At 42.1% G+C, this 11,292-nt stretch overlaps 1 protein-coding gene across 1 annotated transcript; it reads right to left on the bottom strand.

Moving 5' to 3' along the window:
* Positions 1 to 1,681: 1,681 nt before the first annotated feature.
* On the bottom strand, positions 1,682 to 8,004 carry LOC110538098 (ATP synthase F(0) complex subunit C3, mitochondrial). The gene is made up of 5 exons (XM_021624686.2): positions 7,850 to 8,004; positions 6,317 to 6,364; positions 3,349 to 3,423; positions 2,245 to 2,423; positions 1,682 to 2,007 (listed from the first exon to the last, which is right to left on the bottom strand). Exons 2-5 carry the CDS (start codon positions 6,353 to 6,355, stop codon positions 1,893 to 1,895), a joined length of 408 nt encoding a protein of 135 aa, XP_021480361.2. The 5' UTR covers positions 6,356 to 6,364; positions 7,850 to 8,004; the 3' UTR covers positions 1,682 to 1,892.
* Between the last annotated feature and the right edge of the window lie 3,288 nt (positions 8,005 to 11,292).

Here is an 11,292-nt window from a genome sequence, read left to right as displayed (position 1 = left end):
ATTTGAGGGTATGTTCATGCATATGTTCAACCATTTAGAAATAAAAGCACTGTATGCATCTAGTTCCCCCATTTGAAGGTGACAAATACCCTTAAAAGGTGACATTCAGGATTGTTGCAGCATATAAAACATGTAATCTCAATCCAAAATATAGAGCCAAATGAAACATTTCAGCTTCACCGTCTAAATTAATGACAAAAGTGTACAGTATAGCCAATTTAAAAATGTACTTAATTTCAAGCACTGAAAGATATAGTTCATCCTCTTGTAACACTGGTTCACCCACCCAAAAAGGTAAAATTATTGTCCACAAACACCTAAGCACTCATGTCTGTGCAGAATTCATATTCTCCCCCCCAAAGTGTGCACATAGGCTCCCCCTCTTGCATTCAAAAGCAATGGACAGGGCAGGTGTAGGAAATGTGGAAAACACCTATACCCTGTGGCTACACCAAAGGTGAATCTCACAAGTCAATCAATTGCTTCCCCTCATTCTATACTCTTCCAACTCAAAATGTTTGAGGAAAGCATGGTTTACTGCTAGACTGCGCAAAGTTAAACTCTACTTAGGAAAACAGATCATTTCCTAATTCAGCTTTTGAAATCGGGTCAAAAGTAAATTGCGGCAAGCAAGCCTGTACATCAACATTTTGTGCAGACTAAAAATGGTATTACATATACATCAAAAGTACAAAGCATGCTCTTTCTTTGACGGACTGACCAGATGGCTATAATCCCTTGATGTCCTGTTAAATCCACTTCAGTGTAGACAAAGGGGAGACAGGTTAAATAAAGATTTAAGTCTCAAGACATTGTGTGTGCCATTGAGGGTGAATGAACAGGACAAAATATTTAAGTGCCTTTGAACGGGGTATGGAAGGTGCCAGGCGCACCGGTTTGAGTATGTATGCAACGCTACTGGGTTTTTCCACTCAGTTTCCCGTGTATCAAGAACGGTCCACCACCCAAAGCTCATCCAGCCAACTGTGGGAAGCATTGGAGTCAACATGGGCCAGCGTCGCTGTGGAACGCATGACACCTAGTCGATGCACTGACAAATTGAGGCCGTTCGAGGGCAAAACTCAATATTAGGAAGGTGTTCCTAATGTTTTCTACACTGTATAAACTAGTAGAGGGATGGAAACGTTAATGGGGTAGGGGGCAACAAAAATAAATTAGATCCGCAGTGGCTCTGCGTACCCACAGCCATACCCACCACCCTGTGAGCAAAACATTTTATCAGCCCTGCTCGTGACAGTGAAGACCCCAAAAATATTGTGTTTTAAAGTTTCCTGAAATTCTACACATTGCCATAGGGGAGGCAAATGCTTGCAGTTTTTAATATAACTGATGATCAAAACGGGCCCCCACAGTTGGTAATTCGACCTCAATTCCTACAAGTTCACATAGCTGGTTGCGAGACTAATTACCCAATCTAAAGATGCTTTGCGTGACATGGGCTAATTGAGCAACTGCTGATGCACAACTACATTTGATTGAAAATTGCACCTTGTGTATTCTTTTATTCGAAACACAACAGGAAGTTGAGACCTCATCCCTGTACTAGTACATGTAGCTTATATTGTATTCAATGTGACAATTTAACTAGTACTTTTAGCTACTCTTTTATATGTCTTCAAGTCCAGCACCCAAACACCACTGAAAAATAAGGACTGACAAGTTTATAGTTATCCCAACCATTTATTCAGACAGACAGTCTAAATCAAAGCGAGCTCTTACGTAAAACTTCTGAAAAAAAATGGGAACATAAAAAGGCAGGATTTGTAATCGTAGATTTTGATTGGAATGGCGGTGCCACGGCCTCATGAGCGTCGCATCAAGAGTTCCAATTCCCTGGGAGAAGGGAGGTGACAGGGATGGGAGAGACTAAATTACATAGCGAACAGGATGAGGAACGCCACCATGAGACAGAAGAGCCCCATTGCCTCAGACAGGGCAAAGCCCAGGATGGCGTACGAGAAGAGCTGCTGCTTCAGGGAGGGGTTCCTGTCAGAGAGACAAAGAGGAGAGGACTGGAAGTTATGATTAAGGCTGGCCGACAGCACCAGTAGCAATTTGTTCATTAATGATATGAACCCAAATTAATAGGATCCGGCTCTCTCCAATAATCTTGTGCTAAAATGTTAGCATTTCCCTGCCACCCACAATCAATGATCTGCATCCAATTTTGCTTCTATATCTGCCCACTTCCACAAACGATTGAATCCTTTTTTCATCAGTTACCTGGCATAGCCGATGATCAAGCTACCGAACACAGTTCCAATTCCAGCCCCTGATCCCGCCACACCCACTGTGGCGGCTCCAGCACCGATGAACTTGGCGGCAGTGTCGATGTCCCTGGAGATAGCGCTGGTCTGGAACCCCCGGGTTAGAAGAGAAGCCTCACTGACAGGCAACAGGGTCTGGGGAAGATGCAGGGTGCAGCACAGTCAAAATCAGAACATAGGAGCTAGAGACTGAAATGGACCTGAGGCCACCTGACAGGTGTAGATAGTATAATAGCCCACCACTCCAAAACAATGGAAGCTTAGCTCCCTATTGCTTTCACCTTGACCCTTCTGGTAGTCTGAACTGATGTGTAATAACAGATAAGGGCTAGGGACACATCTGGAACTGGGGTTTGTTTAGGAGTGAAATGTTATGGAACAGAAGGAACTGTAAGGCCTAATACATTTCAGTACTATTACGGTGTATGAGTAGTACATTGACCCCACTGAATAAAGGCCCAGAAAAGGAACCTATCAAGAAGAACAGACTAGTGCAGAGGTTTAAAGTGCTGCTTTAGAGACCAGTCAAGGGCAACAAGTGCAGAGTGCTCCAGTGCCTTTTTTAAATTCATCTTATTTTTACAAGGAACATGTGTGTAGGCACAAAGAAATTTAGGAGCACTATGAAAAATATTTCAGGCAATAAAGCTAAAATCCTTAATTTCTCTAGGCACACTGATGCTCCTACATTTAAATTCCGGGTAGGACAGAAAAACATTAAGGCGGATATTCGAGTAAAATGGTCACACAGAGTCCTGCAGGGATCCTTGGAAATGGTCACAAGGACAGCCTGGATACCAGTCTTACTTAAGCACTGGCCATGTTAGTATTTCCCCATACAGGGATTTAAAGTAGTCTGGTGTTAAGGATAAATACAACTGAAGAGGCAATAAGGGTTACTGATGAGTTAAATAAACTTTATGAACATAAAAATGGCCTAATAAATGGTTTCAGGTTAACACAAAAAAGGGGCAATTGGCAAAAGGTTTACACAAACCTAAGCACCAAACTGTCAACGCGTCGGTCACGGAGTTTAATTTGGGTATGAAGAGAGGCTTACCTGCTGCTCACTTCTGGCTTCAGGTCTGTTGAAGACTGAGACTGGCCGGGCGAGGACTCTGGACCCCCCACGCAGCTGCAAGAGACAACTACACATCAGACTCCTAGACAGACAAAAGTGTGTAACAAGCTCTACTTACAATCATTACCAACAGACTACCAAACGTAGATTACCCAGAGGTGAGTTCTGGAGCACGCCAAGATTATGACCCTAGAGGTGCATCTAATAGTCTAACGTCTAGGAGGATTAGAGGCATGAAGACCGGTAGAACGGCAATGTCAAACCAAATTCTATTTGTCACATGAGCCAAGTACGACAGGTGTAGTAGACCTTATATTGAAATGCTTACTTAGAAGCCCTTAACCAACAATGCAGTTAAGAAAATACATAAAGTAAGAGCTAAGAATAAATGATTACAGCGTAGCAGTAAACAATAGCGGGGCTATATACAAGGGGTACTGGAACCGAGTCAGGTGCACCGGTGTCATGTCATGATCAATCCAAATCTTGTCCTTAGTAAAAACTGAGTACTATAGGGTTAGATTAGCCTACAAGGTGATGTTGTCCCAATATATCCCCAGCTGACCACTGGTCATGCACACAGGTAACACTGCCATAGACTATTCTTTCAATCATCAACCTTTAAAAAAAAAAAGTGCTTTCTCATCTCATGTGCTGGTCATAGTTCACAGCATTATCCCAGAAACTCTAGACTCCACACCAATTTGCATACCACCCTAACAGATCCACAGACGATGCAATCTATTGCACACCACTGCCCTTTCCCACCTGGACAAAAGGAACACATGTGAGAATGCCATTCACTGACTACAGCTCAGCATTCAACACCATTATGCTCTCAAAGCGCATCACTAAGCTAAGGAGCCTGGGACTAAACTCCTCCCTCTGCAACTGGATCCTGGAATTCCTGACGGGCCGCCCCCAGGTGGTAAGGTAGGTAACACCACATCTACCATGCTGATCCTCAATACGGGTGCCCCTCAGTGGTGCGTGCTCAGTCCTCCTGTACTCCCTATTCACCCATGACTGCAACACCATCATTAAGTTTGCAGACAATTCAACAGTGGTAGGCCTGATCCCCGACAATGATGACACAGCCTATAGGGAGGAGGTCAGAGACCTGGAAGTGTGGTGCCAGGATAACAACCTCTCCCTCAACGTGATCAAGACAAAGGAGATGATTGTGGACTACAGGAAAAGGAGGACTGAACACGCCCCCATTCTCAGTGATGGGGCTGCAATGGAGCAGGCTGATAGCGGCCTTGGTGTCCACATAACAGAGCAAAAGAGCACCAGGGACGCAAGCTGGTGAGGGCCCAGAAAGGAAACACTTTTTTGCACTGAAACATCCTAAAAATATATAATCCCTGCTAGGGGGAAATGCAGTTTAACTAATGGAACAACAAATATGATCTACAGGATCAGTCTATGTAAAATAAAGTGGTTACTGTGAACCTAACTCACAGCTAAAAGTCTTAAGAAAAAAAAAAACAATACACTAATATTGCAGTTAGCCATGAGAGCCTAGAACACTTGTGACCACACACCTAAATATTGCACTTGATGGAAAAAAAATAATCTTAAAGTAGAAATAGAATGGAACAAATAGAATGCCTACTTTTGCTCTATTATAGTGGCCACTATAGTACACGATCAAGTGCACAAGGCAACATGTGCAAAAATAACATTCACTGAGTAAAAAAAAAAAAAGTATAATCCTCCCTCACACACAGGTTACTGTCAAGTTCAACGCAACAAAAGCAATATCTTTAGGCTACATTGCACATTACTACATTGTAGAACAGAGGTCCACAGGCAAAGTGTACAATGTGCCAGCAGCACATGATACCCTTTGTTGGCATAATTGATCTTTCAGGCAGCGAGTAGACCTGGCATACCCCTTTCGATCCACTGTATTAAAAAGTGTTGTGTTCTTTCACCTCTATAGTGGCATCCAGCTTAAGCCAGGCCCTGCTACACTTGATCCCTGAATCCACTTGTTTAACAAGCAAAACCTCATTGCCACCAAATTCTCTCATTCTGAAAATTAACCGTTTTCCCTCTACAGTATGTGGTTAACAGATAGTGGTTGGTTTGTTAGCATTTCAAAAACAGATTACCAGGAAGCAACGTTAACACATAACTTGAGGAACAGCAAGGAGTAGTAAACCAGTTAATACTATAGCGAATTGGTTAGGTTACCAACATTAGCCGTCTGACTATTAGCAAGCTAATTTTCACACCATGAACTCAAACTTTCCAAATGCCAGTTGTTTTTCAGTTACAGCTCATGAAGTACGCTTCAGTCTCCATGGTCAGACTTCTCACCTACCTCTTCGTTATCGTTTAGGAGACGTGCTGTTGAAAGGTAGCTTGTCAGTTACCATTCTCTGCTGTCTTTCCAGAGAGTGCGCAGATGATTTAACTAGCAAATTGGTTGTCTCTTCTCTCTTCAGTCACATGCTGCATTCTGTTGTGTGAACGATTGGCTGAGCCTTGGATACATCAACGTTAATGCTTCAAACGCACGTCACTCGTTTGCTTACAGACAGTAGTGAGCCAAAGCCCGCCACCCCCTCATCGGACCAACACGAATCACTTACGTCACCAATTTTGGATTAAAAACGGCAAATTTAGCCAAAATGTGACTAGTTTGCATCCCTGTATCATGGTTCAAACACACCAAGACAGTCATGAAGAGGGCACGACAAAACCTATTCCCCCTCAGGAGACTGAAAAGATTTGGCATGGGTCCTCAAAGTTCTACAGTTGCACCATCGAGAGCATCCTGACACCTGTTGTATTCATCGCATGTGACATAAAATGTGATATTCCTTACCAAGGACACTCATTTCCTGCACATCTTATAGCTAAACAGGATTGTAAGTGCTAGATCTAGACTGATAGAGGATCAAACAGTGACATTGTAGTGTCAAATAATACATACCACAGCAGGTGAGGTGACAAACTTAGCGCAGGCGTACATGGCTGGTGCCTGTGGAGAGAGATGAGATATTACATTTTTTTGAACTGCTAATTTGCACCACCATTAAAATGTCCTACCAATTCAACAGGCATCTTTAAGCACAGTCATTTGGACCCCCCCCCAAAAAGTTAAGAGTTGTGCATGACTTCCATTAACTACAGCCCTACACCAGCTTGTCACTGCTAAAGGTACAGTAATGGTGACCTGAGCTGTAGGTGTAACCAGTCAAGCGTTTGACCATATGCATCAGGGAAGAGGATGCGCAAAAGGCAGACTAAGGTTCTGTTGTAAAGTCTGAATGTAGAATCACAAGGTTACAACTCAGCGCAAATAAAGAATCAAGTTACAATCTTTACACCCATGTCAAGATTAGTTAAGTGAAAATGCATGAAAATAGCAAGGCTTGATTGAATGTGACAAGACCCAAAGCAAATGACAGTGAAGCATTAAACAAGATCCTTTCAAAACACTAAGTGGGGAGTTAAACGATGATCAACTTCGACTCCAGAGATGTCTAATACTAATTAATCCAATTGTGTAGGTAGCACTAGTGCACATATGACCCAGACAGGCAAGCTAGCCTTTAGCTATGCTTGAATTAGCTTTTTAAATAAACTAGCTAAATTCACGGTAAAAAAAACACCACACGCTTTAGTACAGTACACCCTCCTCCTTCCCTGTCGCCATTCCGCCCCTGGGCAGGTAGTTAGCACGAATGACAACGGAAGGAATCACCATGGGGGAAACTTAAACTAAATTGTCCATGCTTGAATGTGGCTTATTAGACCCCTTTCACATGCAATGAGGGTAGCAGCGAATTGCAAAAAGATGAAAGCATGAAACGTTAGTTGGATAACCCGGGTAGCTTGTTAGCCATAGCTAGCTAAATTTAATATACTTCAGACGGACACTGCTAACGTTAGATAGGTGGGAGGATTTGGCTAGCCAGCTCGAGACGTGAAGGTCAAAAATGACCCTCAGACACCAATACAGGATTTAAATACAAGGACGCTGCATTTGGTACAGGACTAGATATTGATACAAATTGTTAAACGTTCTTCTCAATTCTCAGGGACATGAATCCATAATGACCGAAAACATGCACTGGATCACTAGGCCCAGATATGGACGAGCAAGTCAGACATTTTGCAGAAGCTTCACCGCAGCTTAGAATCGGTTGTACCCCAAAATGCATGGTTTCGCATATGAATATTTGCATGTTTATTTCCCAACAGTATTCGCGGCTGACCATGTAGACAATTCTCTGGTAAGAATTCTACAGTACGAATATATTCACTGTAAAATGTCATTTTTGGAAGAAATCATTGAATGGCCGTCAACTTCACCTACATTGCATGGCTAGCTAGCATGCTAACAATTTATATTCGCCCCCGCAATGCTGACAGAACATTTCAAAATATTCACAATGCGATTATAACCATACCGAAATGACAAAATAATGCGTCACACTGAAACCCTAAATTATTAACTCACCTTAATGTTACAGTACACACGGGGTCCTAGATTACTAATTTTCGCTCACAGCAGCAGTCAATGTGCACTCTGACAGCTGTCACCTTGTCATTTATAATCTTAGTTACTACGTCCTAAACGTCCATTGGACAAAAGGAAACCTCCTTCGACTGTGATTTCCTGTTTAGCTTGTCACTACTTTTAACCTAGCCTATAGTGGAGCTTTCAATGAACTACAATGCTTGCAATTGGTTGACAGTATTTAGGGCGGCTGGGTGACTCAAACGCTGACGTATGGTAAGAATGGACTCGAATCCTATTTCCTTTCCCCATTGGACCATATTCCCGTTAACCTTTCAAACTACATCCAGTGTCCTTGATTTCTATTGGACAGTGTATAGGACGTCCCGCCTACTTCCAACATTTTAGGAGTAAAGGAATTGGTACGCTTTAAATGACGTGCAGTTTATACAAATAATCTATAACCGTATGTCATGCTTTATAAAGGGTTCATAAACGTGGCATTAATGTGTGACATAACCACCAATGTCCAATGTGACATAACCCACTATGTCAAATATGACACAAACATCGCTTAATAATGGCCTAATAATAATAATTCAATTGAGGCTTCACAAAATATGCATCCTGGTAGAGCATTGCAACGCCAGAATATTGGATTCAATTCCCGACACCAACCATCATTGAAACATTATTCATGCATGACTGAAAGTTGCTTTGGATAAAAGTGTCTGCTAAACTTGATATATTATATTTCACTAAAACATTTCTAGGATGGCGGAACCTCTTTCCCTCTTGGGTGTGTAGTCAATATTGGACCTAACCTCAACTTCCCCAAAAGTGCTATGCTGCTGGATAACACACACTAAGGTGCAGTCATGCAAAGCCAAAAACATTGGTCGGGCCTTATAAAATCTGTAGAAATGTTTTACCTACTTATGTTTTCTCCCAAATCCTGTTTTCCTGGTTTTGTTTTTCCAGGTTTCAGATTTCCCAATTTTTTTCTGATTCCCCCCAGTTTTCACGCTTTTTTAAATAGAAAAACAAAACATTTAGATTTTCTGTGTTCACAACAATGCTTAAACTACACCAGGGGGTGACTTTTGACATCTGAGAAAAACTGAAGAAACTTAGATTTTTTTAGTGTAGTTGCCCTTCAATTCAGTGAGCATGTTTGGTTTTCTTTAGTGCAGTAAGCGCACATGTAATGTGATTTGGCTGTCAACAGAATGGGCGGAGTAAAAAGGCCAGCAACACTCCACATTATTCAGAGCCCTAAATGACACCATATACAGTGCCTTAAGAAAGTATTCAGACCCCTTGACTTTCTCCACATTTTCTTACGTTACAGCCTTATTCTAAAATTGATTAAATAAAAACAATTCCTCAGCAATCTACACACAATACCCCATAATGAAAAAGTGGAAACAGGGTTTAAGAAATTTGTGCAAATTTTTATTAAAAATAAATAAATGAAATACCTCATTTACATAAGCATTCAGACCCGAAATTGAGCTCATGTGCATCCTGTTTCCATTGATTATCATTGATGTTTCTACAACTTGAGTCCACCTGTGGTAAATTCAATTGATTTGACATGATTTGGAAGGCACACACCTGCCTATAAAAGGTCCCACAGTTGACAGTGCATGTCAGAGCAAAAACCAAGCCATGAGGTCAAAAATAATTGTACGTAGCACGCCGGGACAGGATTGTGTCGAGGCACAGATCTGGGGAAGGGGACCAAAAAATGTCAGCAGCATTGAAGATCCCCAAGAACACAGTGGAATCCATCATTCTTAAACTGAAGAAGTTTAGAACCACTAAGACTCTTCCTAGAGCTGGCCGCCTGGCCAAACTGAGCAATCGGGGGAGAAGGGCCTTGGTCAGGGAGGTAACCAAGAACCCGATGGTCAGTCTGACAGATCTCTAGAGTTCCTCTAGAGATGGCAGAACCTTCCAGAAGGACAACCATCTCTGCAGCACTCCACCAATCAGGCCTTCCTTTATGGAGTGGCCAGACGAAAGCCACCCTGACAGCCTGCTTGCAGTTTGCCAAAAGGCACCTAAAGACTCTCAGAGCATGAGAAAGAAGATAATCTGGTCTGATGAAACCAAGATTGAACTACTTGGCCTGAATGCCAAGTTTCACATCTGGAGGAAACCTGGCACCATCCCTACTGTGAAGCATGGTGGTGGCAGCATCATGCTGTGGGGATGTTTTTCAGTAGCAGGGACTTGGAGACTAGTCAGGATCGAGGCAAAGATGAACAGATCAAAGTACAGTGATCATTCATGAAAGTTGCTCCAAAGCGCTCAGGACCTCAGACAGGGGTCAAGGTTCACCTTCCAACAGGACAACGACCCTAAGCACACAGCCAAGACAACACAGGAGAGGCTTTGCCAAAAAATTCTAAAAACCTATTTTCGCTTTGTCATTATGAAGTACTGTGTGTAGTTTGATGAGGGAAACTATTTAAGACATTTTAGAATAAGGCTGTAACATAACATAATGTATAAAAAGGGAAAGGGTCTGAATACTTTCTGAATGTGCTGTATGTGCCTGGGATATCAAATTCAATTTTATTGGTCACATACACATGGTTAGCAGATGTTAATGCGAAATGCTTGTGCTTCTAGCTCCGACTATGCAGTAAAATTTAACAAGTAATCGAACAAATTCACAACAACTACCTTATACACACAAATGTAAAGGGATGAATAAGAATATGTACATAAATATGGATGAGCAATGGTGTGTAGCATAGACAAGATGCAGTAGATGGTGTAGAATACATTATATACAGTGGTGCAAAAAAATATTTAGTCAGCCACCAATTGTGCAAGTTCTCCCACTTAAAAAGATGAGAGAGGCCTGTAATTTTCATCATAGGTACACTTCAACTATGACGGACAAAATGAGGGAAAAAAAATCCAGAAAATCACATTGTAGAATTTTATTTGCAAATTATGGTGGAAAATAAGTATTTGGTCAATAACAAAAGTTTATCTCAATACTTTGTTATATACCCTTTGTTGGCAATGACAGAGGTCAAACGTTTTCTGTAAGTCTTCACAAGGTTTTCACACACTGTTGCTGGTATTTTGGCCCATTCCTCCATGCAGATCTCCTCTAGAGCAGGGATGTTTTGGGGCTGTTGCTCGGCAACACGGACTTTCAACTCCCTCCAAAGATTTTCTATGGGGTTGAGATCTGGAGACTGGCTAGGCCACTCCAGGACCTTGAAATGCTTCTTACGAAGTCACTCCTTCATTTCCCGGGCGGTGTGTTTGGGATCATTGTCATGCTGAAAGAGCCAGCTACGTTTCATCTTCAATGCCCTTGCTGATGGAAGGAGGTTTTCACTCAAAATCTCACGATACATGGCACCATTCATTCTTTCCTTTACACGGATCAGTCGTCCTGGTCCCATTGCAGAAAA

The sequence above is a fragment of the Oncorhynchus mykiss genome, chromosome 12 (genome assembly GCF_013265735.2).
Source record: "Oncorhynchus mykiss isolate Arlee chromosome 12, USDA_OmykA_1.1, whole genome shotgun sequence".
Lineage (NCBI taxonomy): Eukaryota > Metazoa > Chordata > Actinopteri > Salmoniformes > Salmonidae > Oncorhynchus > Oncorhynchus mykiss.
Note: the sequence above shows the minus strand (reverse complement) of the source record. Positions and strands in the feature narration are given on the sequence as shown.

What these genes read in the sequence shown, in the direction of transcription:
- LOC110538098 (XM_021624686.2), bottom strand. Translation starts at nt 6,355, where the DNA reads ATGTACGCCTGCGCTAAGTTTGTCACCTCACCTGCTGTG. An exon ending in TTGTCACCTCACCTGCTGTG is followed by an intron (nt 3,424 to 6,316) that starts GTATGTATTATT and finishes TGTCTCTTGCAG; the next exon opens with CTGCGTGGGGGGTCCAGAGT. An exon ending in AAGCCAGAAGTGAGCAGCAG is followed by an intron (nt 2,424 to 3,348) that starts GTAAGCCTCTCT and finishes CATCTTCCCCAG; the next exon opens with ACCCTGTTGCCTGTCAGTGA.